This window comes from Sinohyriopsis cumingii, chromosome 14 (genome assembly GCF_028554795.1).
Source record: "Sinohyriopsis cumingii isolate HCF-2022 chromosome 14, ASM2855479v2, whole genome shotgun sequence".
In the NCBI taxonomy this organism is placed as follows: Eukaryota; Metazoa; Mollusca; class Bivalvia; order Unionida; family Unionidae; genus Sinohyriopsis; species Sinohyriopsis cumingii.
The window spans coordinates 43,190,257-43,217,370 of NC_142974.1; the positions used below are offsets into that span (position 1 = coordinate 43,190,257).

General features: G+C 37.1%; 1 protein-coding gene across 1 annotated transcript; it reads left to right on the top strand.

Moving 5' to 3' along the window:
- Positions 1-1,078: 1,078 nt before the first annotated feature.
- Positions 1,079-27,010, top strand: LOC149783647 (WD repeat-containing protein 35-like). The gene is made up of 9 exons (XM_089931891.1): positions 1,079-1,211; positions 3,431-3,548; positions 4,975-5,049; positions 6,207-6,299; positions 9,781-9,882; positions 14,102-14,181; positions 18,018-18,098; positions 26,172-26,337; positions 26,874-27,010. The coding sequence occupies exons 1-8, from the start codon at positions 1,188-1,190 to the stop codon at positions 26,304-26,306; spliced, it is 708 nt and encodes a 235-aa protein (XP_089788017.1). The 5' UTR covers positions 1,079-1,187; the 3' UTR covers positions 26,307-26,337; positions 26,874-27,010.
- The last annotated feature ends 104 nt before the right edge of the window (positions 27,011-27,114 follow it).

The window sequence follows — 27,114 nt, forward strand, 5'->3', positions numbered from 1 at the left end:
AAATATTCAACGATTTGGATATTTATAAATGTCATTGGATTACCGAGAAGCATTTAAGGACATTCAACTTTCATTGCATTTAGCTCGATGTAAAAACTTTGGGATATTAGAACAGTGCTACTTCTGCAGCGCTAGCGCATGAGCATAGTAGAAATTTCATTCGTAATTCTTTTGGAGCGTTTACGGATTACTGTGAAACTGATAGTTGTAAATTCTTGGAATTCATACTATCCTGTAAGTTATTTCTAATTCTTTCACTTTGTTTTTATAGGGAATAAAGTTATACGTTGGATATTGGCAGATTTGCCCTTAAGGCGTGAGAGGTTGGATATTTTAGACTTTACGGTTTTCACTAGTGCACACAACAAGTTTTCCTAAAAGATAGTCTATATACAGAATCACGACAAATTTTAAAAACATCCCCCGGTTGTTCATATATTAATTATATAATGCATAAAAAGTCTGTCTTAATGACTATAAAAACTCCAAAACGTAATGCAAAAATTTTGTAACATCCCTTTTCCATTGCATAGTCCCGTATTCAAACACTAAAAAAAAGACAGTTAATAAGAAAAGACAACATTTTACAGTATGCGATCTTGCTTGAGTAAAGTTTAATGTTACACTTGAGGATTGTTTTGTGTGTGTGACGGTCTTTCTTATCAAGAAAGTACCAGTGAAGATATTTTTTTGTTAAATTTATCTCCGTATTATTATTGATCTGCCTTATGGCTTGTTTTATCTCAGTTGTATACTAAACAAGTTAGCATAAACAATGCGTATGGGTTTCTTGTCTACAATGTATTCATAACATTAGTGATAAAATAATTTTATATTAGCAATAAATTTATAAACATCGCTTGTGAAAAGATGAATATTTTCATAATATTTTTAAGTAGTATGATTTCCATATAATATAAAAGAACATCGGGCTTATACACGGGTTGCGATATTAAGTACACTTGCCAAATCTAGTCTGGTCATTCGTTCTATTTTCAAAATATGAAAAAAGTTAGATAAAAATTAAAACCAGTCCAAATTGAATTCTCGTTTTGTTTCGTATTTTGCGAGACTTAAACATTCCTTGGACAGCGGTGAATCCAATAGGAAAGAATACAAATAGCGTCCAATTAAGCCGCGTTGATGGTCAAATTCTGAAGAAACATAGAAGCATTACAACAGACAACATGTTTGTCTATTTAAGCAAAAAGGTTATAAAACAAAAGTGTTGCATCTATTGAATGTATCTATAACGGTTCACTGGTTGCCAATGAAGCTTTCTCAGCATCCGTCAGGAATAGACCTATATTTTCTTCGCACCTGCACCATATTCGCGTCACTTCGTACTGTTTATTCCGGCAAAATATTAAACACATTATTGTTGAAAATTTTATGAAAATGAGGGAAACTTTAGGTGTATTATATGCTTTAAGGATACTATAGTATTCGCATGCCTTAGGGATACTATATAGTATTCGCATACCGTCCAGTTTGTTCGTAATTCCCTTTTCGATTTTAAAAATCAATGATATGAAAAATTGATAAAACAGTAATTTTTTAAAATCCGTTTACAGTATCTAATCTCATTGTCGCCAGAGGTCAATAAAAGTCAGGTTAACAAGCAGATAGTCCGAGTTTCCTCTGACCCTTGTCACTCCATTTTTGATATTTTGATATTTATGTTGGGGTGTAGGGTCAGAGTCAATTCCCAATCGAAACGGAATTCACCGACACCATTTGGTGTTGGAATGGGGTAGCTGCTTGCTAGCCGGCCCAGCAAACCTGAACAACCTTTCATCAAGATATACCTGCATGAAATCGATAAGAATATGATTTATTTTCTAAAAAATCGTGAGTATAGCATTTGTCATGTCTTGAATCCGCTGACAGATGAGACGAAAGTACAAATTTTACTTGGATCTGGCCATTTGCATCCCCAGTCACGTGACTACACAACTCTTGTAACCAACAAGTCAGTGACATCAGAGGTCATATAGCAACATGTATGTGGCTACCCCATTATCATTAAGAACAAGAACAACTATTCACAACGAGAAAAGGTGTCTTTTGGTAATGATTACTTGTTTAAAATGCCCTTAATACATTATTATTAATATTATTAATATTGTAAAATTAGGAAATTATGAGACTAGTTTACTAATAAAGTTACCAAAAATCCTATGTTGCATTTATTTTCCATCCTAAGCATTTGAAGGAGGAAAATCCTTGATATGATCTTATTTAGCACAAAATACATATGGCAGTAATGCTTTGACAAGAAATTGAATGTATGGTTAGGTTTTGGCACACATTTTGAATCTTGCAAAAAGTAATAATGATCATTATTTATAATGGCCATAATTGACATGTAAAATATTTCTTAATTTTACTAGCCTTTATATTTCTTCATTTTCTCTCCTGCAAACTTTAAAGTCATTAGATGAAATATGCTTTAATTCATTGAAAGGCTGGCTCTGTTTGTTTACTTTTTCGTTAGATATACCTTTGAAAAGAATGCTTTAACCAGTTGGTAGCATTTGGTATACCCTTTAATTTCATCCTTTTGAGGATTTAATCTCCTACCAAAACCAACTGTAGAGATTTATTCTATAATTTATAGCTTTATTTTGGAACAATAAACACATGAATGTCATTGAATTATCAACTGATAACAATTGAAAACAGAAACAGTTTGAGAACACAGACTTTCTGATTGGCAGAGATTCACTGCAGTGCTGTCCCACATTAATTGTTGTAACTTCTCTGATTTTAAAATGGAAAAGTGGATTTGGTAGTACTGTTCGAAATCTGGAACAGGTTCTGTGACCTCAATCCAGTATTATTTTTAAGCTCTTTGTTTGGTGGCATTGTTCAGTATCTGGATCATATTGCCTGAATTTACCCATTATTATTCTTTATCTCTGGGTTTGGTATCAGTGTTTGGAATCAGAATCAGATTGTGCAACTTTAATCCACGATTATTCTTAACCTCTGGGTTTGATAGTACTCTTCATAATCTGGATCAGACTGTATCACTGCTTTCCAGAATTATTCTGAACCTCAGGTTGTGGGTTGGTTTTGCTGTTCAGAATCCAGACCAAACTGTGTGATTGATCTTGTAGACTTGTTCCATATTATGATATTTTACATTGAAGTTTTAAGATACAGGACTGTTCTATCTTTCTATTGGTGGACATTCCAGAACTTGCCTAACTGGTCTTGAGCTTTTGATTTGCCCAATTATGGTGCCTGAACTACTGCAAAAGGTCCTGTTTTAAATGCTTGCCAAAATGTATGCCATTTTCCTATGCTGCAGCTGGAACCCTTTGACACAAGTTCACAAAGATATGTGAACAGCTTCAATAGTCAGAGTCACTTGCTTGAACAATTTAAACAATGTTTATTCTACAATGTTTACATATCTTTTCAGATTGCAATTCCTAACAATACTAAGCTGCGATGTGTATCCTGGAATAAGGACCAAGGATATATAGCATGTGGTGGAGAAGATGGACTTCTTAAAGTCCTAAAGCTAGATTCACAGACTGGTTAGTATTATAAATATATGTAGCATGTGGTGGAGAAGATGGACTTCTTAAAATCCTAAAGCTAGAGTCTCAGACTGGTTAGTATTTTTAAGTCCTAAATCTAGAGTTTCAGACTGGTTATTGTTTGGAAGATTTAAGCACATGAGTTACATAAAACAAACTGCATAAGAACTCTGTAAATTTGATTTTGAATTCAGTCGCTTATATACTGAAGAAGTCTGTAAATTTGATTTTGAATTCATTCGCTTATATACTGAACTTAGATCTAGGAAAATCAATGAAAAGATTTAAATAAGATAGGATGATTGTTGTTGTTGTTGTAGGGTTTAATGCCATTTTTCTGCACACAATAGGCTATACATGGCAGCCAGTATTAATGGTGGAGGAATAACCCAGGAAAATCCCGGAAAGAACCACCGACCCACGAGAAGCTACTGGCAAGCTTTCTCGCATACCCACATTAGCTGAATCCGAGACTCGAACCCACGCAGACAGGTGAGATGGCAGTGATCCGTAACGAAAAGCGCTTTAGACCACTTGGCCACTTGGGGCCCCATATATATATATCCCATATATATATATATATATATATATATATATATATATATAATTCATATTGGTCATTGCTGACAAGAACATTGACAAGTGATGTACAAAATGGATGTTAGTTATTTACTTGTGCTTGAATAAGGATTTGCATCGAGGGTGTTTTACATTTTCCCCTCAGCTATAATAGATAGGAAATCATGCCCCCTGGATCAAGATTTAGGATACATTGTACAAATAATTGTGGAATAAACCCACAATATCCATCATATCACATCACGTGCAAAGTTCTTCTATTTTTGATAACCTCCTGGATTGGCTGATTTGTTGTGTCCATAGGAAATGTACTTAGCTTCCATTTTCTCAGCATGGTATATATTGTCAATAGTGTGTTAAAAGTTCCCATAAAACTAACTTGCTGATCAAATAAAGAATCCAGCTGAATAGCATGGAGAATTGTCCATACAAGGAAGGTCTAAAATTCAAGACTCAGGGTGATTGGAGTTGTGATTTTGACTTTGTTTATGCAAGTTTGGGTTGGTTTGTGCACAACAGCATCTGGTAAAATCATTAAAGGACAAAGTCATTTGAAGCAAAATATATTAAATTTACATTTGTAATAACTTTTTGGTCAGGGCAATGAGCCATTCTTCTGATGATGTTTTATTTATTCCTTGTTAGGAATCATCAAAATAAATTATCCCGAGTAAAGTATTTTCATAACAATGGGTTACATGGATTCAAGATCAGGTGGTCTCGACTTGGCATTCTGGTAGCCTCAAGGCTCCAGAACAAGATTTTGTTTTATTCTATGATAATTCTAATGATTTTTTTATTATTTCAATTCCTTGTCATGCCATATCTATACTCCAATTTTCAGGCAAAGATGTTAAAGCCAAAGGATTAGCAGCTCCAAGTAATCTTTCTATGAATCAGACGTTGGAGGGTCATAGTGGTATGAACTTTATAATTTATTTTTAATTGAAGTAATTAACAGGTGTTTAAATTAGACCCTATACTTATACCAAGCTGGAGAAAATTAAAAATGATAAGTAATGTATCCAATTTAAATAACCATATTTACTCAAGGTTCCATTTTATTTGAAGGATTGAAGCATAAATGTCAATCCCAAACTCAAAATCTAAAAACATAAGATTTGATGTAAATGGAAGTAAACATCACTGAAATTATTTAAATAGAGAGAAACAAAGGCTGAGAAAAAAATCTTGAGAATTCTATAATTTCAGCAGTATTCTATGTATATTCTTTGTTATCATATTTTTGCCAAATGTAGCAAGTGTTAATTTTAGCTTGAACTCATAGATTCTATAAGTTTCAGAAGATATTGGTTGTGCTTTATCTTTTCTCAGTCACAAACTGAAAATCCAGAATTGGTAGGAATTTAAGATACTGAAGTAGAGAGACATTTTAAGGATTTTATTTCTTAGGAAAAATCTCAATCTCAAAATCATAAATGGATAGAAATGACAATGGTTCCTGTCTTTAGTGGGAAAGAGAGATGTTGCAGTTGCTTTTCTGCCACTGGTAGCAATGTCATTGTTGCTGTCAACAGTTAAGGTTTTTTATTTGTATCTGTTTCCTAAACCCCTTGATAGATTCACATTATACTTATCACAAATCATAATGATGCTGAAACAATTAATTTCTGCCACATACTTACTTGCCCCTTTGACCTTCAGGTCACGGTCACAGTGAAAGGAAAATTGGTTCAGGTTTTGGTCAAAGTGTTTTCATTTGTTTGTATTTCCTATAGCCCTTGATGAAATATGGTTTTACTTGGTGTGAAGCATTGAGAATCTAAGACAATTTATTGATAAACATGTTAGTTCAACCATTTGATCTTGGGGTCAGAATTCACACACTTTGCATGAGTACTTCAATCATGGGCTCAACATGCAGGCCTATGCATTGTTATTCACTGTAAACAACATTGCAATTGATATATATGTATTGTTGTAATTGATATATATGTATTGTAGTATTTTATATATAGGTATTGTGGTAATTGATATATATGTATTCTGTATTCAGTCTTGCTCTATCTGGAGAGCAATACATTTTTTTACTCTTTGTTCTTTATAATTTTATAGGGGCTGTGCAAGTGGTCACTTGGAATGGACAGTACCAGAAATTGACCACTAGTGACCAGCATGGTCTCATAATTGTATGGATGTTATATAAAGGTATTACAGTTAGGGCATATATAGTGTTTACCCTGGCTGTCTGTCTGTCCATCCATGACACATTGGTTAAGTTTTGTGTTTAGGTCATTTCAGGCACTTTGGTGGGGCTTACAAATCCCATAAACACAGTTATGGTTTGACTAATAATAATTTTTGATTATTGTGAAAATGGTGGTGTATACTGCAGGAGATGTGGACAATGAAGTGAGCAATAAAAGAAATAGTCCCATGAAATCCAATGTATCCTTTGATCATATGCCTTCATTACTTTCATATTGTTCATTACATAATGCCCCATGCATCTTTTCATCAATTGCCTTCACTGCTTTCATATTATTTATAACATTGATAATATTAATCTTAAAACTATTAAGATTATTTTTGAATCAGGTACATGTATAAGAATCGCGTACTATTTATTCCCACGAGACAGCATCAGGAATTATTACTGGGGGGACATTTTGCTCAGAGAGTTTGTAAGAACTGAGTTGTCTCTGTGTGTGGATGTGTTTGTGTAATGTTTGGCTTTTCATTGGTTTTTTTTTGTCTGGACAGTGAGTTTTCTGCCTATGGGTATGTTTGTGGACAGACTGAGTTGCCTGTGTGGTTGAGTCTGGACAGTCTGAGTTGTCTGTGTGTGTGCATTTGTAGACAGTAAGTCGGTGTGTGGGTATAGTTGTGGCAGTCTGAATTGTCTGTGTTTGTGTATGTTTGTGGATAGTCTAAGTTGTCTTTGTTTTGGTGAGTTTGTGGACAGTCTGATTGTCTGTGTGTGGGTTTGTGGACAGTCCAAGTTGTCTGTGTGTGGGTTTTTGGACAGTCTGAGTGTCTGTCTGTGGGTTTGTGGACCGTCTGAGTTGTCTGGGTATGGGTCAGTCTGTAATCAGTTTTAGTTAAAGTTTTGCAAGCACTGATGACCAAAGTAATACATTATATGACTAATTTTATCTTTTTGAATATAATATTACCAAATATCCTTTCTTCTCTCAGTACCATTCATGCCCCTGAGTGGGGTCATAGGGTCAAGAATTACACGTGTAAAGGAAATACATTTTGGCTGTAGTCGTGCTGTACATTTGGAGACACATTTTGGTCAAAGTTGTTGGTTAAAGTTTTTATTCTTCCCTGTATTGGTATATCAGTAAACCCTTCAGGTTCAGAATCAGATATCATATTACTCTCCCTTTTTTTCAGTATCACTCATGCCTCTGGGTCACATTGGGGTCAAACCTTATAAGTGGGTCACAATTTTGGCTCACATATATTTCCATGACAAGCTCTCTTTACATATGAAATACAACATCATCACATACTGACCTTATGGATTTAAAATACTCCTACCATAGGAAAAAGTCCATGGGTGGACCATGGGGTCAGTATGAAGGAGCATTCTGGAATAAAACTTTGGTTCCACCGTGTGTTTAATTTATCCCTGTCTGAATTCACTACAAATCTGGAGTATAACATAATCCCAGATTTTATTTTCTCCAGTACTGTATCATGTGTTATTCCCAATATTTTATTGTCCCCTGTGTTATCCCCCATACTGTATTGTCCCATGGATTATTTCCTTGGATGGGGCCATGGGGTTAAGAAGTACAACACCTTTGTAAATTCTTCCATTGATATTGAAGTAATTCCTGGCTCAGTTCACATAATAGTTGGAATGTGAAATGATACCGTACATTTCTTTCTCCCTGTTCCACCATTACTGCATGGGACTTTGGGATAAAGACTTCAATGCATATTTTCAGTATGACATCACATGTTTACTGCTCAGATTGCACCACTCCACTACTTGAATTTTGAGTTATGTTCTTGGATGAGGCCGCTGGAAAAAATACTTGTTTTTAATGCATGTTTACCGTTGCCCAATTTACACACCATTTTGAATATTTAACAAGATAAGATACACCCATTTCTTTCCATGGCAGTCCACTCTCTGACCATATCCCAAGTTAGGGCCATAGATAATTCATTTGAGACACTTAGATTATGTCTTTGGTTGGGGTCATAGTTAATGGACTTTGGGGTATTATGCAAAAGGGTTATGCCTTGGGGACAATATCCTCGGTTGATGCCACGGATAATGGGGTTGTGACACTTGGACCATGGCCCTGGCTGGGGCCATGATTAATGAAGATATGCCACTTGGACCATGGCCATGAATGGGGCCATGGATAATGGGTTTTTACCACTTGGAGCATGATCCTGGTTGGTGCCATGGATGAATGGGGTTATACCAATTGAACCATGATCCTGGTTGGGGTCTTGGATAATGGGGTTGTGACACTTGGACCATGACTCTGGTTGGTGCCTTGGATAATGAGGTTATACCACTTGGATCATGATCCTGGTTGGGGCCATGCATAATGGGGTTGTGACACCTGGACCATGACTCTGGCTGGAGCCTTGGATAATGAGGTTATACCACTTGGACCATGATCCTGGTTGAGGCCATGCATAATGGGGTTGTGACACTTGGACCATGATCCTGGTTGGTGCCTTGGATAATGAGGTTATACCACTTGTACCATGATCCTGGTTGAGGCCATGCATAATGGGGTTGTGACACTTGGACCATGATCCTGGTTGTGGCCATGGATAATGGGGTTGTGACACTTGGACCATGATCCTGGTTGGGGCCATGCATAATGGGGTGTGACACTTGGACCATGATCCTGGTTGTGGCCATGCATAATGGGGTGTGACACTTGAACCATGATCCTGGTTGGGGCCATGCATAATGGGGTGTGACACTTGGACCATGATCCTGGTTGGGGCCATACATAATGGGGTGTGACACTTGGACCATGATCCTGGTTGGGGCCATACATAATGGGGTGTGACACTTGGACCATGATCCTGGTTGTGGCCATGCATAATGGGGTGTGACACTTGGACCATGATCCTGGTTGGGGCCATACCTAATGGGGTGTGACACTTGGACCATGATCCCGGTTGGGGCCATACATAATGGGGTGTGACACTTGGACCATGATCCTGGTTGTGGCCATGCATAATGGGGTGTGACACTTGAACCATGATCCTGGTTGTGGCCATGGATAATGGGGTTGTGACACTTGGACCGTGATCCTGGTTGTGGCCATGCATAATGGGGTGTGACACTTGAACCATGATCCTGGTTGTGGCCATGGATAATGGGGTTGTGACACTTGGACCGTGATCCTGGTTGTGGCCATGCATAATGGGGTTGTGACACTTGGACCATGATCCTGGTTAGGGCCATGCATAATGGGGTGTGACACCTGGACTATGACCCAGGTTAGGGCCATGGATAATGAGGTTATGACCTTTAATATATTATAACAGATTGCCAATTTCATATTTTTCTTTATGCATAGTTTTGTTTTCTATGAGTTTTCAGTTTTTGAAATTGGTCTAAAGACTTTTATCAATTTTATACATGCTGGAATGAATTCTGGCAGAATGTTCAGATTTATCCTTTTTTTTTTTTTAGGCTCATGGTATGAAGAGATGATTAACAATAGGAACAAGTCTGTTGTGTGCAGTATGGCATGGAATGCTGAAGGACAGAAGATCTGCATTGTGTATGAAGATGGTAAGGATAGTAGGGCATCTTTTGTTGTTGTTGTTGTAGGGTTTAACGCCATTTTTCAGCATACGATATGCTATACATGGCGGCCAGTATTAATGGTGGAGGAAGAACCCGGGAAATCCCCGGAAAGAACCACCGACCCTCGAGAAGCTACTGGCAAGCTTTCTCACATATCCACATTGGCCGAATCCAAGACTTGAACCCATGCAGACAGAGGTGAGATGGCAGTGATCCGTAACGGAGAGCGCTTTAGACCACTCGGCCGCTCGGGGCCCCACATCTTTTTTCAAGGTATACCTATTATGGGTATTTTGTATGTCAAGGTACACCTATTATGGGTATTTTGTATGTCAATTAAATTCTATGTTATGGGTATTTTGTATGTCAAGATATACCTATTATGGGTATTTTGTATGTCAAGGTATTCCATGTTATGGGTATTTTGTATGTCAAGATATAGCATACTATGGGTAATTTGTATGTCATGATAGACTTTATTTTGGATATTTTGTATGTCAAGATAAACATGTTATGGGTATTTTGTATGTCAAGATAATTCTATGTTATGGGTATTTTGTATGTCAAGATATTCCATGTTATGGGTATTTTGTATGTCAAGATATATCTATTATGGTTATTTTGTATGTCAAGGATTTCCATGTTATGGGTATTTTGTATGTGAACGTATTCCATATTATGAGTATTTTGTTTGTCAAGGTATTCTATGTTATGGGTATTTTGTATGTCAAGGTATTCCATGTTATGGGTTTTTTATATGTCAAGGTATATCTATTATGGGTATTTTTTATATCAAGATATACCTATTATGAGTATTTTGTATGTCAAGATATTCCATGTTATGGGTTTTTTATATGTCAAGGTATACCTATTATGGGTATTTTTTATATCAAGATATACCTATTATGGGTATTTTGTATGTCAAGATATTCCATGTTATGGGTATTTTGTATGTCAAGGTATTCCATGTTATGGGTATTTTGTATATTAAGGTATTCCATGTTATGTAATTTGTTTGTCAAGATAGACTATTTTGGATATTTTGTATGTCAAGATATATGTTATTATTTGCATTTGTATGTGAGTATATGCCTTATTATGTGTATTTGTATGTCAGGATACATGTATATTAAATATTTGTATGTCAGACTGTTTTTGTATTATGGTTATTTTGTATGTCAAGATATACCTTATTTTGGGTATTTGTATTTGCATTGGACTTTTACTATTTTTTTTACAAGTCTAGTCATTCCATGTAAACTAGTGTATATAGACAAGCATCATGGTCTGTTACTATTGGAACCCTCAGATCATAAAGTGTTACCAGTTATTAGCAGTAGATATTTGCAGGCATCATTATTCACTTTTACTGGATGACTTAGAATATTACAGAAAAATGAAATGATCAATGTTTATATGGTTTTTTTAATAAAAAGTCATAGTTTTAACAAATCTTTGTTCCATGGTAGATATCACTTTTCATTTATATGGTAGATCTCCCTTTCTTTTCTGTGGTAGGTAATACATTTCTGTTGAAGGCAGTGCAATGGTTTTATCATGGTTACCATTTAGATTATATGTGAAAATTTTATGTTGAAGTTTTGACAGTAATTTTATTTATAGATTTCTATTTCTTGCAGAAATTAACCATAGAATATAGGCTTGTATATTTGAAATTGCAGAACATAAGTGTATTTTAGCAAGTTTAAACTCAAAATTTATTTATCAGCACATGCTTTCTCTGCAAAGAAAATTGGATTGTGTGCGTATTGTAAAGAAACTTATGTTCAGAATATTATGATGAAGCAAGGTTTTAGTGGTACTTAAAAACAAGCATAATCAAAATTTTGAACTATGTAGCAGTTTCTTTTTGTGGCATTGTATTTACTTCATAGTCAGAGAATCTCATGATGTTGAGAAATATAACTGCATTTGTTGCATCATCTTTGTTTTTATTTCTAGCAGTATTATACCTTAAAAATTCCAAGAAATATAAATGTCCATGTTGTCTTAAAAAATCTTTCTCACTCTTTTTTTTTTATATTTTTCTTTAATATCTTTCCCCTGCACACATAGTGTGATATTATTAGACAGATTTTAACACATTTTGGCAGAAATTATTCTGGCATTATGGCCTTTCAGTATTGGGCAAACAATAATGATGTGCCTTCAAATATACTGAAAACAGATAAATCTTGAAGCAGTTGTTTTTAATGCATATGCAATCAACAGCATCAGAAGAAATGTCTACAGTAAGCATCCTGCTGATCTAGATTTTTCCTGGCCAACTACTCATGTATTTGGCCTTAGGCATATGTCAGCCTGGTGAGTGATTTCAGGCCCACTTGGGCCTATTGTTCACTTAAGAAAAGTTTCAAAATTGGTAATGTTTTGGCAGTTTTATTTTAAAGTTTAATTCCAGTATGTTGTCTCAGGAGTAGGATGACAACAAGTTATCATTAGTATTGCTTTGTAACTCAAATCTTTTGATTTTGCAAAGAGCCCAAGCAGGATTAACAATTTTGAGAGAAGTTTACTGAATTTGGAATGTACTTGCCTATTGCAGATGTTCTAACTGGTCTAATGTTAAAATGCTTTAAAATAATTTGAAATTCTCATATTTGTTTAAAATATTAAATTATTTCCTGCATTTGAACACAAGATGTTGGTGGATAAGTTATTATTGCATTTGATTGTAACCTTAACAAAAAATTACCATTCTAAAATAGGTCAATCGGGGTATACAAAATCTGATCAATGTCCTGTTGTTAGATGAAATAATCAACATTTATATTTTCTTTATTAAAAAATGCCCTAAACACATCTGTTGCAAAATAAAATATTTGAGTTTTGTCATCTAAAGCCAGAAATTTGACTTGACCTCATGTAAACTTCTTTGTGAATCTCATAGAATTCTAGACATAATTGAAGATGTGATTAACCATTAAATTTATATGATCCTTATTTACAGAGCTATTTGCTATTTGATTACATCTTTATACATCCTTAATTGCAGGGTATTTTGCTACTTAATTACATCTTTATACATCCTTAATTGCAGAGTATTTTGCTGCCTAATTACATCTTTATACATCCTTAATTGCAGGGTATTTTGCTACTTAATTACATCTTTATGCATCCCTAATTAGAGAGTATTATGCTGCTTAATTACATCTTTGTACATCCTTAATTGCAGGGTATTTTGCTACTTAATTACATCTTTATGCATCCCTAATTAGAGAGTATTTTGCTGCTTAATTACATCTTTATACATCCCTAATTGCAGGGTATTTTGCTGCTTAATTACATCTTTATGCATCCCTAATTGGAGAGTATTTTGCTGCTTAATTACATGCATCTATGTACCTTTAATACAGCTAGTTCAAGAGCTACCTGTATATGAAGGGTCTTACTAAATACTAATGAGAAATTAATGAAATAACATATTCTTCATGATGCATCACTAGTTGCATAAGATGGCATGCATATTTTGCTGTGGAGCAAGTTTAATGATTTATTTTGACCTAACATTGTGCAGGCATTGGAAATTCACTAACCCAACATAAAATTTCAGCAGTTGAGTGAATTTTCTAATTGCTTGTCAAATCAGGCATGTGCTGATTTAATGCAGACCATTATTTCTCTTTAATAGAAATGATGTGCTATTGAAAGTTCATACTTTTATTTTATTTATTTTTCATTTGTTTTGATCAGATAACTCCTTTGTGGCACTATATAGCTTTACAGTGCCGGTGTGCCGTAAAAATTAACAATAAATCAATCAATGTTTAGTTGACATTTGTATAGGTGCTTTGCTCTCAGCCTTCAGCACTATTAAACACTTACCAGAGTGAGAGCAGACTGGTCTGTTTGTAATTACTTATAACTGGTGCTAGAAGGATAATGAATAAGTTCTGGAAACCATTCTTTCACATGACTGAATTTATGTTGTTAGCATTGTCAACATTTGTATATTTATCATAGCTGTTAGAGTAATTTATGATAGCTGGTAGCGTAAGGGTGTATTCTGGGTGAGTTAAAAAAAACATAGTACTATATGCCAGATTAAGTTGTTGGAATTTTTAAAATATTTCAACCCCTTTTCATTATATATGCACATTGTGTAATGAAGTGAGATTTGTAATAGAGCAGACATGAGATTCTGATGATCTAAGAATTTGATGTATTCTTGTGCCTATTCAAGGTGCTGTAATTGTGGGTTCGGTGGATGGTAACAGAATCTGGGGAAAAGAGTTGAGAGGCATACAGCTGGCTCATGTTGAGGTATTTAATCCTGTCATTCTCACCAAATACAGTAACTCATGAAAATGAAGTATATTTTAAAGTGATTCTAGATAGATGAATTTTATTAATGCCAATTGTATATCTTCTTACAAAATTGTAGTCTTTAAGACTCTTTATTTTTATGCCTGATCTTTGTTTTGCATTGTTTGTATGATGGTGTGTGTTTCAGTGAACATCTTTAGAAATTTTTTGAAACTTGGTAGCACTTGACCCAATTCAATTCTTATTTGTAATGTTATCACATATATTTTTCTGTCAGTACCACCTAAGCCCCATAGTTCTGCCTCTTAGTCGGATAATGGGGTCAAGAACTGTAAATGAGACTCATTTGAGTTGAAGTTATTTTTATAACTTTTATTCCAGCGACCCCATTAGGGCTGTTCCATTAAAAACATACATGGGACACAGGGAAGACACTTTTAAAGTTGGGTAGGGTACACACCCATAGGTACAATTTATAATTTTCTTATCATTTTAAGATGAACTCTGTGAAATCAAAGTACCCTGGCATATATACCCTGGGTGCCACATATGTTTAAATGGAACAGCCCTTACCAGTTGAATTCATGTTTGGAATATATAACATCACATACACCCTTTCGCTGAGTTCCATTCTTACCTCTCATTTCTGAATATAACATCACATGCTCCCATTCTATGAGTTCCGATCTCATTCCTGGGTTCTCAATATAACATCAAACAGACCCCTTCTCTCAGTTTCACTATTGCCCCTGGTTTCTGTATTTTGGTGGTGCAGTGGGATCAATAGTTCTAATGGGGACAAACTTTTAGTGTATATATTGTCAATAGTTTTTATAACATAAAATTTCCATGTCACCATACCTAATTACCAGGGCCCAGCAACGTGGAATGAATTGCCCACTGAACTTAGACACAAAGACACATTTACCACATTCAAGAGGGCTCTCAAAACTCGCTCATTTCGATAGCAAGAACAAACTTAAAGACCTAATAATGTTTCCTACCTGAAATATTCTCGGCATGTTTTTTTAAATTATTTAAAAAAAAATGTTTTTCTAATTTTATGTTGTTTGTTTTTGTAATAATATTGTTATGTTTCTTATGTTATAGGTGTTTTCTAAAGTTGTAAAGTGCTTAGAGCTTCTAAAGATTAGGCACGATACAAAGTCCTCATTATTATTATTATTAAAATTATATTGTAATTACATTACATACACAACCCTGACCAGCCAACCCTTATGATTTTCAATAAAGTTTTGCAGAAATGACCTGTAAATTATGGACTTTAAGGAGTATGAGCACAAATTATGGAAATGTGATTTTTTGCAGTATAATCCAGATAATGGCTGGTACATATTTGATTCATATCCAGGTTTTATATTAGATTCTGTTCAATTGGTCAGGGAACCCAACTAACTTGATCAGCATACCTCTGACACTTTAATCTGCAAACTTTGTGATGCAAAGCTTCTACATGATAAAGCCTTGGCTTATTTTTTTTTAAATGGCATCCAGCAAGTGGCATGTCAAGATGAAAGGGACATTATACCTCTTATAAAGCTTTACTTGTACAGAATAATGAAATGGAATATTTAGATTCTTGGGGCAAAATTTAGGAGGGGCAACAATTGGGTTTAGTGGACAATGTGTTGATTTGAGTATGTCACGTGGCATGAAAGACGATTCCATCACCATGGTCCACATGATTTTTTTTTAAAGAATTAACTCAGATTGAAAGATATCAAGAAGCCATTAAGCTGTAGGATTTAGAATTGCAGTTTTTTTTAACTCTCCCAGAGGTAATTAAGGTTCAAGTAAACTTTAGTAAACTTGAGTTGAACACAATGTTTACTGTCAATGTACAAAACTTGAATCACACTTCTGGACTTTTATATGCAAGTTTTCCAGTGTCACAGTAGCAGTGCATGACATTTTATTACACCTAATTGAAAACTTGTCCAACTTTGGAAAATAAATTGACTACCTTACTGAGAAGGCCTTGTTATTGTTTGCAAGTATGTCATTCACTCTCAGTACCACTCCAGTCCCATGGTTATGAATATATAGTGTAGACATTTGGTTAAGGCTTTTGTGTGAAGTTTTTTATTACTAATATTTCCATTCCCTCTTACCTGATTCAGTTATTTTTAGAATAGACATGTATTATCATCAAATTTTGACTTTCCATCTGTACATTACCTATGGGTGGAGCCATTGTGTACAGAATTTTAATGGGACACATTTTTGGTAATAAAAAATTGTTTCACTTATATATCCATTTCCAGTGCTTGGAATAGTGACCTTGTGGATTCTGTTGTTACTTCTGTGTCAGGTCATTGGATGGGAATACAAAAGCAATATGTACAATACCTTTTGCTTTAAGTTTTGATTTCATTTATTATGTCTGATTAACTGCATATTTAGAATATTATATTATTACACATTCCACTTTCCTTCTCATATATGGCCATGAATGGGTTAATGGGATCAAGAAATATGACTTACTTGGTTAATATTTGTGTTGTTGCTAGCCCAAATTAGTGGGAAGTGAGACAGAGCAGAAACTTTTCAGATGGTGGTGGGCTCATGGTGTTGTCAGGTTATACCACTTGTGTATCTACAGCTTGTCTTGAGGGGCATATTGTTTGTTTATCAAAGCGGAGTTTTAGTTTTTGTATTTTTAAATTAAAAAATTCCCCAGCATATGATTGAGAAACTCATTTACTTAGCAGACTTCAGGAATTGAAAAAATTTGCCGGACAACTAAAACTTCACATGAAAAATCTTTATTTTGGCATTATCTTTCAAAATTACTCATTTTTTACAAGCTGAGACTTACATGATTTTATCAGACCCTGCAGTATGCATTTGATTGAATATAGGCAGATTTACACTTATCTGGGTAAATAAAAGGCAGACTTGACAAATGCGGAGCATTTTGTTTTTTGCCTCTACCCTATTCTTTTTGAAAGCATTTAGTAATGTCCATATTATTTCATTCATCTCTAGTTTTCTTTATATGTCACATTTTATTTTTCATTAACTTTAGAAAGACTTCATAGTTTTAGCTGGATAGTATCATGAATACCTTTGTTAAGACCCATATTTGACTTAGTAGTTACCCTTGCCTCATAAAGTTTAGTTCTGCTTTATAGTCTTTGATGTACTTCTTGGAGTTTGAGGGACATCTTGGATTCTGAAGGATCTAGAGACTTTGAAGGACTCTTGGGATTAAAATCAAAACTGTTACAAGACAGTATAAAGAAGACATAGATTATGCTCATTTTGTACTTTTTATTCCCATGCCATTGTCCATTACACATGTCTGTTTGTCCATATCTTATATGTTTTGAAGTTTTTTATGCTGATTAATTTTTGAGGGACTTTATCACTTGAGATTTGATATGATGTTTAACATAAAAAATATCAAGTTCTAGTTTTCATTTTTTGTTTTCTTTTTCATAACAATTGGACAAGTTATGGCACCAGTCTGCCCATGGATCCTGAACTTAGATACTTATTATATCATGATGATAGGGGCATCTGTATCTTCAGGACACATTTCTAGTTTCTGTTGAAAATTTAAGGACAAATACCTAAGACTATAAAACTTTACTCATCTCCAAATCTTACTTATCAAAAATTCTGACCAAGGCTTCACTGGTACATTTTGAGTAAGTTTTCCATGTTTGGAGTAAAATTTGTTACTCTAATTAATGGGGAGGGACAAGTTCCTGTTACTCAGAGTTTAATTAATGGGGAAGGACAAGTTCCTGTTTAATCATTATATGCTGTTAGAGTCATGAGTATTACTGTTGTCTGTACTATTGCAGTGGTCTCCAGATGGCAAGATCATCATGTTTGGTATGACCAATGGAGAGGTCCATAACTATGACAACCTTGGCAGCTTCATTGTAAGTATGGATTTATTCTAAGAATGCTTTATAAAATATTGCCTTTTGATAATAACTTGTTCTGCTTTGTCAAATGGTTAAGATAAAGCTCAGAATGAGATTGTATAAATTGGTATTCCATGTTATGCTGCACCTTATGGGTGAATAACAAACTGAAAATAGGGATGGGTTATTTACTGAGTAATTGCAGATAACTTGGATTAAGGTCGTTTAATATAAAAATGCATGACTTTCTGAGTGTACTCAGTTATGTAATTCATGTGTTTGTGATGGCATTTTGTCATGTAATGCATGAGCTTGTTAGGACACTCTGTCATCTAACAAAATACACGAGCTTGTGCTGGCCCAAAGTCATGTAATACAAAATATGAGTTCATGCTGGTACTCTGTCATATAATAAAAAATATATTATATTTTGCTGGCACGGGTGCCATATAATATGAAACACACGAGATTGTTCTGGCACTCTGTCATGGAATATAAAATGCATGAGTTTGTCATGTAATATAAAATGCATTTGTGCTGGCACTCTGTCACATAATAAAATATACATGTGTTTGTGCTAGAACTCTGTCATGTAATAAAAAATACATGCGTTTGTGCTGGTGCTCTGTCATCTAATATAAAATGCATGAGTTTGTGCTGGCACTCTGTCATGGAATATAAAATGCATGAGTTTGTGCTGGCACTCTGTCATGTAATATAAAATCATGCGTTTGTGCTGGCACTCTGTCATATAATATAAAATGAATGAGTTTGTGCTGGCACTGTCATGTAATATAAAATACATGCGTTTGTACTGGCACTCTATCATATAATATAAAATTGATGAGTTTGTGCTGGTACTCTGTCATGTAATATAAAACACATGAATTTTTTGAGGGTACTCTTTAATATAAAATGCATGAGCATATGAGGGTACTCTTTCATGTATTGGATCCTGCTTGAATGAGCTCATAAAAGTTTGAGAATGGTTTTATAGTCATTCCACAATAATAATAACAAAAATAATAAAACTTGTATGGTCTGTTGTGTGCCACTGAATATATATTATTTGAGAAAACAAATTGACTAAAAGAGTTGTTCTATTCATGGACAGATTACTCCTTTTGATCATTGTACTTGGGTTTTTTGTTCACCTGGCCATTAAGAAGAGTAAGCTTATGGTATTCCTCTGATTTGGTTGTGCATCAGTCAGCTGTTGCTTCTTTAAACGTCAAACAAAATAAAAATCACTGATCCACATTTGACTAAATTTGGTAAAGAACATCCTAGTTTGAAGGACTTTCAATTTTTTAAAATAAATAATGCTATTTAAATATGCCTGCCATTACTGAAAATAGAAAAAAGTTTTAACAACTTCATCTATAAAAATATCGCTGAACAGCTTAAATTTGACAAAGCGTCCTACCATGAAGACCATTAAATTGTTTTATTAATGATGCTCGTCTGCCTTCAAATATAGCCACCATAACCAGCATTCATCTCCTCAGAATCCACCAGATTAGCTTCATGCAAACTTGGCACAGAGCGTTATGTTACAAAAATAGAAAACAACTTTAAATAGCTTCTTCTCCATAACCACTGGATAGAATTTTACCAAAGTTGATATAAGGAATTAGCATGATAACTTTTCATCTCATACAAATGATGCCAATGTGCCATCCAATATGGCCACCATTACTAAATTTAGAAAAACCTTTCTGATTTGTAGTTCAGAACACTAAGCAGAATTTGACCAAATTTGATTGAAAGCATCATCTATAGGGGAGAGATTTTAAATGTATATGATTGATCTTTATCTGCTATCAAATATTGCAACCATTACTTTAAAAAAAACTTTTCAACAACTTTTTGCAAAACTGCCGAACACCAGTTTCAACAGAAATTATGCAGGTCCACCATCAAATCCAGCCAAAGACCAAACCAATTAAAATGATTTATGACTCAAAGCTGCTCAACTGAATTTAACTAGAATTAACAGAAAGCATTTGGGCATAAGAGCTTTAAATATATTTAAATGATGCTGAGTCGCCATCAAACATGATGGATACGTATCTTTAGCTAAAATCTGAAAACTCAGGGAAAGAAGCGAGGCTTGATTGTTTGTTGCAGATTTCCAGTTTATTTAATAAAAGACAATGGTATCCATGTTGAAAAGCCTGTTAGAAGCTGACCTCTGATCAGAGGTTACCTTGTATGACAGCAGAATAGAATATTATCATTTTGTCTCCATCATAAGAGGACACCATTTTGTCATGTCACCTTTTATAATGTTGAAGTGGTGCTCTCATAAATGTGGAACAACTAGAAATAGATTGGTTTATTAGCTGATTCAATTATTAATAGATCAATTAATTCATCTATCAGTCCCTCCTATCATATTATATTGTATGATATCATATTGTATTTTGACTTGTATATCACATATAGTACAATATATATATTTATAATATTAAAAGTCCTAATAACATATTGTATTTTGACTTGTATATCACATATAGTACAATATATATATTTATAATATCAACAGTCCTGATTGTATTTTGACTTGTATATCACATATAATACAATGTTCTCTTGGCATCCGTCCGTCTACGGGAGGCGATGGCGTAGCTCCAAAGTACGCTTTTACTTATCCTTCTTTTTAGCTCTCTTTTCAGCTTGTTTTATTTTTCTCTCTTCCTCTGTGTTTTGAACTCCCTGCCTGACATCTAGACGCCAGCTGGAATGGTTGTTTGCACAGCTCTCCCAGTCGTTGACATTGATGTTTGCCGTCTTCATATCCTTCTTGCAAACATCTTTGTAGCGCAGATGTGGTTGTCCAGTTCGTCGTGCACCTTCTGCTAACTCCCCACGTAACAGGTCCTTGGGAATGCGACCTGGGTCCATTCTCTTGACATGGCCAAGCCAGCGAAGGCGCCTCTCGCTGAATATGGAGAACATGCTGTTCATGTTGGCGCGTTCTAGAACCTCTGTGTTGGGTACTTTGTCCTGCCACTGGATATGCAGAATGTGCCGCAGACATCTCAGGTGGAAGCTGTTGAGTTTCCTCTCGTGTCTTGCATAGGTGGTCCATGTTTCGCTGCTGTAGAGAAGTGAGCTGAGCATGCAGGCTTGGTAGACACACAGTTTGGTCTTCTCTGCGAGGTTTTTGTTGTTCCAGACCCTCTGGTTAAGTCTAGCCATCACTGCTGCTGCCTTGGCAATCCTGCCACTCACCTAAGAATCAATGGAGAGTGAGCTGGAGATGTTAGACCCGAGTTATGTGAAGTTCTCGACAACTTCCAAATTGTACCCATTGATGGAGACAGAGGGAGGGGAGTCTGTGTCCTGTGCCATGACATTCGTTTTCTTCAAACTGATGGTCAGTCCAAATTCCTTACATGCATGGGAGAGGCAGCATACCAGCTGCTGAAGTCCATCTTCCGTGTGTGATGTCAAGGGCTGCATCGTCGGCAAAAAGCAATTCACGGATGAGTACCTCTGTGACTTTAGTCTTAGCACGGAGACGGGTGATGTTGAATAGCTTGCCGTCAGCCCTGGTATGGATATACACTCCCTCGCTGCAGTCCTTGAATGCGTTCTGGAGAAGCATGGAGAAGAAGATGGCAAAGAGCATCGGCGCAAAGACACAGCCTTGTTTGACTCCACTGATGACTGGGAATGCTTCAGATATTGCGCCATTGAAGCACACTGTGCTGTGCTTGTTCTCGTGGAACGACATAATGACAGCAAGCAGACGTGGGGGGCAGCCAATTTTCTGCAGGAGTCTGAAGAGTCCACTCTGACTAACCATGTCCATAGCTGCCAACCCTCATGAATTTGGTGTGAATTTCACGACTTTTTTAGCGATTCACGGATTCACGCCGTAAGACAAAAATTCACGAATTTTCTGATCCTCAATTATTTTAAATCTTTAATAAAATAACCGATTTTCCGTTAAGCACTAGTCGTGATATTCGCAGTTGCCGAAACGGTCCGGTACCGCTGGTCACGATATTAGTAGATCTACAGCCGATTAGTACAGTTGGCCCGGTCGCAAGCATTTTAGCCTATTTTAATCTGTATGTATAAGAGTAGTTTTACAAGTGCTTTTGAGAGAAACTAGGGCCTAACCGGAAATTTGCTCCGCGCATGCGTCAAAACACTGATTCGAGTTACCATTCAGCATCGCATGTAAGATTTTGAAAATGTCTTCACCACCATGGAAAAAGAAATGTATTACTCAAAAAGTGAAGTTTAATTTGGAATATATCAAAAATTGGCCGTGCATTCTGCCATTAAACATTGATATTCATTCATGCTTTTTGCACTCAGTGTGCCATCGCAGAGACGATGTGAGGAAGAATGTCGGTTGCAAAAAACACGTAGAAGTTGGGGAAATTAAGAATTCGCAGATTTCAGCTCTGGAATATTTTAAACCATTGGCGGAAGACCCGCAGGCTACCAACGCTTAAGCATTATTTGTGAGTTTTCTTGTGTCGAACACAATCTACCTTTATCAGCTGGAGACCATACTAAACATTTGTTCTGACATATGTTCCCGGACTTGAAAATCACTTCCAAATTTTCCTATGGAAGAACCAAAAATGCTGCAGCTCCTGTGCATTCCTCACAGCAACAGTGATAGCGAAAGATTATTTTCTTTAGTGAGGAAAAAAAAAGACAGACTTTAGGACCTCCTTAGCAGCAGAAAATTTGTCAACAATTTTAGTCCCCAAGATCTACCAGCAGGCAAGAAGTCGGAACCGTTTAGAAAACAAATTTACGATCAAGCAGTTGAGGAAGTTCAAGTCTGCCACAATATCATGTCTTAATAAATAAATATTTCTGCATATATGTAGTGTTTTATTTTTATTTTGCGAACTTGATATAGCGTAGTATTGATGGTCGGAGTAGTCAGAGTGGATGGAGTTATTGTCATGGTATTTTTTCACGAATTTGTGTCCAAATTCATGACTTTTTATCCCTATTTTCACTAATTGTGAGCCTGGAAGGTTGGCAGCTATGCATGTCAAACGCCTTCATCAGGTCTATGAAGGCAATGTAGAGGGGCATCTGCTGCTCGCGACACTTCTCCTGCAGCTGAGGTAGTGAGAAGATCATGTCTACAGTTGACCTTCCGGCTTGAAATCCACACTGGGACTCTGGGTAGACGCGGGAGGCTAGGATCTGCAAGCGTGCCAAGGCAACACAGGCAAAAGCCTTTCCGACGATGCTGAGGAGAGAGATGCCCCGGTAGTTGTTGCAGTCGCTATGGTCTCCTTTGTTTTTGTACAAAGTGACGATGTTGGCGTCACGCATGTCCTGTGGGATGTATCCCTGTTCCCAGCAAAGGCAGAGGAGTGTGTGTAGGGGCTGGAGCAGTGCTGGTTTTCTGCTCTTGAGGACTTCAGGTGGAATGCCGTCGCTTCCAGGAGCCTTCCCACAGCAAGGCAATCGATGGCTTTTCCAAGCTCTTCCAGGGTGGGCTGTGTGTCTAGCTCCTCCATGACAGGTAGGTCTGTAATGGCGTCCAGGGCAGTTCCAGTGACATTGTTTTGGGTTGCATATAGCTCGAGATAGTGCTGAACCCATCGCTGCAGTTGTTTCCCCTGGTCTGTGATGACTTCGCCCGTCTTGGACTTGAGGGGGGGGGGCGGTCTTGTAGTTGGGGGAGTCTGTCGCCTTTCTGATACCCTCATACATTCCTCTCGTATCCCCGGTGTCAGCAGCTGTCTGTATACTGTTGCAAAGGTTCAGCCAGTAGGTGTTGGCACAGCGGCAGGCGGACTTCTGGGCATTGTTCCTTGCAATCCTGAGGGCTTGTAGTGTTCTGGGGCTAGGTGCAGCCTTGTATGCCAGGAGGGCTTTCCTCTTTGCCTCAGTTATGGGTTAGATCCCCTCCCAGTTTGCCTCATACCAGTTGACATTCTTTCGTTCCCTCTTCCCGTAAGCTGTGATGGCTGATATTGTACACAGAGTCACGGATATGGGACCACTTGGAGTCAATGGTGTCATCAGGTGTCACTTTGGTGAGGGCTTCCTTCAGTTTGCTGATGAACTGCTGTGTTTTCTCTGGGTTGCTTGCACAGCAGGTGTTGATGCGTGGGTGACCCTTCTTCTTGGCGTGGTGCAGCTTCTTGGGTAATATTCGCACCTTGCTGGCCACGAGGGAATGGTCCGTGTCACAATCGGCACTGTGGTAGCTGCGGATAAGGAGGACACTGGCCAGTTCTGCATGCCTGGTGATGACGAGGTCTAGCTGGTGCCAGTGGCGTGAATGTGGGTGTCTCCATGACACCTGGTGAATCTCCTTGCATTTGAAGAAAGTGTTGGTCACACATAGGCTGTGCAAGCAGCACATCATCAGCAGTTGCTGACCATTCTCGTTGATCTTGCCCCTTCCGTAAAAGCCGAGACAGGTGGACCAGGCCTTATGGTCAGCTCCCACTCTAGCATTGAAGTCTCCTAGTAAGTAAAGGCTTTCATTGTTGGGGATACTGGATATTGCCTGATCCAGAGCCTCATAAAACTTGTCTTTCTCGTCGTAGGTGGAGCAGAGGGTTGGGGCGTACACACTGAAGATGTTGACTGGACCTAAGGATGTTGACAGCTGGAGGGCAGGGATTCTCTCAGTACATTATGATGGAGGTTCAGTGAAGGCGTTTAGCATGTTCTTGACAGCAAAGCCTACACCATGCTGCCTAGGTTCATCCAAGGGCTTCCCCTGCCAAAAGAATGTGTAATTGGCTTCCCTGATGGTGCCGCTGTCAGCCAGTCAGGTCTCCTGGGGGCAGGCAATGTCGATGTTCAGTCGGGAGAGTTCTCTGTCAATGACGACAGTCTTCTGTGCATCATCGATCTGCTGTAGGTCAGCGGTCAATCCAGGACACGTGGTCCTGATGTTCTAGGTTGCAAAACGAAGAGTTGGAGTCTTCTTATTTCTTCTTTTAGTCTTTCCTGGTGCAGAGTTTTGTGGCCCACTTGTCGAGATGGTTCTCTAAGCTCCATGCACCCAGTGAAGCAGGCAGGCCATGGTGGGCAGCACCTTACTGACTGGGGGCTACCCAGCTTGAGGTGGGTGGTAGCTGTCCAGTGAGACCTGGTGATCTCTCCCACCATCAGAAGTAACCCCTGGCGCCAAGCTCTACGCCAATTGAGCTTTGACTTAGAATACGTAAACTGCTACTTCTATTGTTGTGCAGACACCGTACGACAACGCTGGAGTGTCCTCTCCAGTGGAGCTATGAAGAGTGGGCAGGGTGGTGTGGAGAATCAGCTGTTGGCCATGCAGCATATCCCCCCTCTCCATGCAGCTGGTGTGCCCAAGGGAACGACGAATGGCGATACAGCTTGGCACCAACGGCATCTCAGGAGTTGCCGAAATGACGTTGAAGTCAATGTCATACCGCCTTAGGGACTCCATCTCCGGATTTTCTGTTGGGGTTTACTCCCTTAGCCATTCCCATGAGTGGGTATAGCAACAAGGCAGCAGAGGTTTGGAATCGGAGTTTTCCTTCTCCTAGATGAGCTACCATCCAAGGTTTATGAGTCCCATCTACCCGAAGCAACTGGTTTTAAGGCGCCAGTTGGCCGCCTTCACCCCTTCTCCTGTTAGTAGAAAACATGGTCTGCCGGGCTTCAAATCTAAGCCACTCGCGAAGGCCAGGAGCTGGATTTTAGTTGAAAGAGGCAGTTAGAGACACAAGCCGTATGGGGCATTTTGGAGGATTGGGGCGCTTGTCTCCCACTCCAACCCCGGGCAATGTCAACCTTAGACCATAGTACAATGTATATTTATAATATTAACATTCCTGATATCATATTGTATTTTGACTTGTACATCACATATAGTACAATGTATTTTTATAATATTAACAGTCTTGATATCGTATTGTATTTTGACTTGTATATCACATATAGTACAATGTGTATTGATAATATTAACAGTCCTGATATCATATTGTATTTTGACTTGTATATCACATATAGTACAATATATATTTATAATATTAACAGTCCTGATATCATATTGTATTTTGACTTGTATATCGCATATAGTACAATGTATATTTATAATATTAACAGTCCAAAGTTCAGATCTACTGCCTGTCAGGTGTGAATGGGTCCACCAAGATATCTGGTGTGCAGTGGTACAATGGTCTTAATGGTTACATAGAACCAAACTGTCCATGTCTAGCAATCTGCTTTGAAAATGGATGATGCCAAATCATGAGGACTGAGATAGATGAAAGTAAGTTTATGTTGTTGACACCGAATAAGCAGCACATCACCACACTTCAGGCCATTAGCATACTCAAGACTAAAGGCACATCAACACATTCAATATTGGCATATATTTGGAATATCAGTTGGAATTTCTTAAATTTGGACTTGTGATAGAACTTTAAGGACTATTTGGGATTTTTTCACAATACTTTAGTTCTTTGTTAAATTTTCACATTGTATTCTTGTCAGTTTTTGCTGTTTTATTTTACTTAGTTTAACACCATAGAGTCATAAACAGTATCTTGTTTTATGAATGTGATTAGATGAAAATGAAATTTTCAGATCCTGGATGAAGACCCAAATGAAGGTTTTTGAACCAGGGCCATGGACAGGATGTGGGAGGAAATAGAAGAATAAAGTGCTGATATTTGCAATAGTTTCCATCATGGTTGTGTAATTTGCATGAATATATTTAGAAAAATGCAAGATTTAGATTACTTTCATGACACAATCAGTTTTTGTTGTATTGCATATTGAACTGGTTTTTTCTCATCTTTTCAGACCCAATCCTAATTGATACAGGGATGCAGGTGGCCCAAATTGCATGGAATCACATGGGATCTGTGCTGGCAGTGGCTGGATCACAGCGAGCTTTAGACCAGGACAAAGAGGTCAATGTAGTGCAGTTCTACTCTCCACATGGGGAGGTAGGTCTAGCCTAGAATTGAACCAAACAAGTGGTAAACATATGATTAACTTGTAACTGCTGTTTGATCAGCCCGAAAGTGCTAAGGTGACTGTA

Coding starts and splice junctions, on each gene's coding strand:
- LOC149783647 (XM_089931891.1), top strand. CDS start 1,188: ATGTTTGTCTATTTAAGCAAAAAG. Junction 1,212..3,430: donor TTGTCTATTTAAGCAAAAAG/GTTATAAAACAA, acceptor ATATCTTTTCAG/ATTGCAATTCCTAACAATAC. Junction 14,182..18,017: donor TACAGCTGGCTCATGTTGAG/GTATTTAATCCT, acceptor GTACTATTGCAG/TGGTCTCCAGATGGCAAGAT.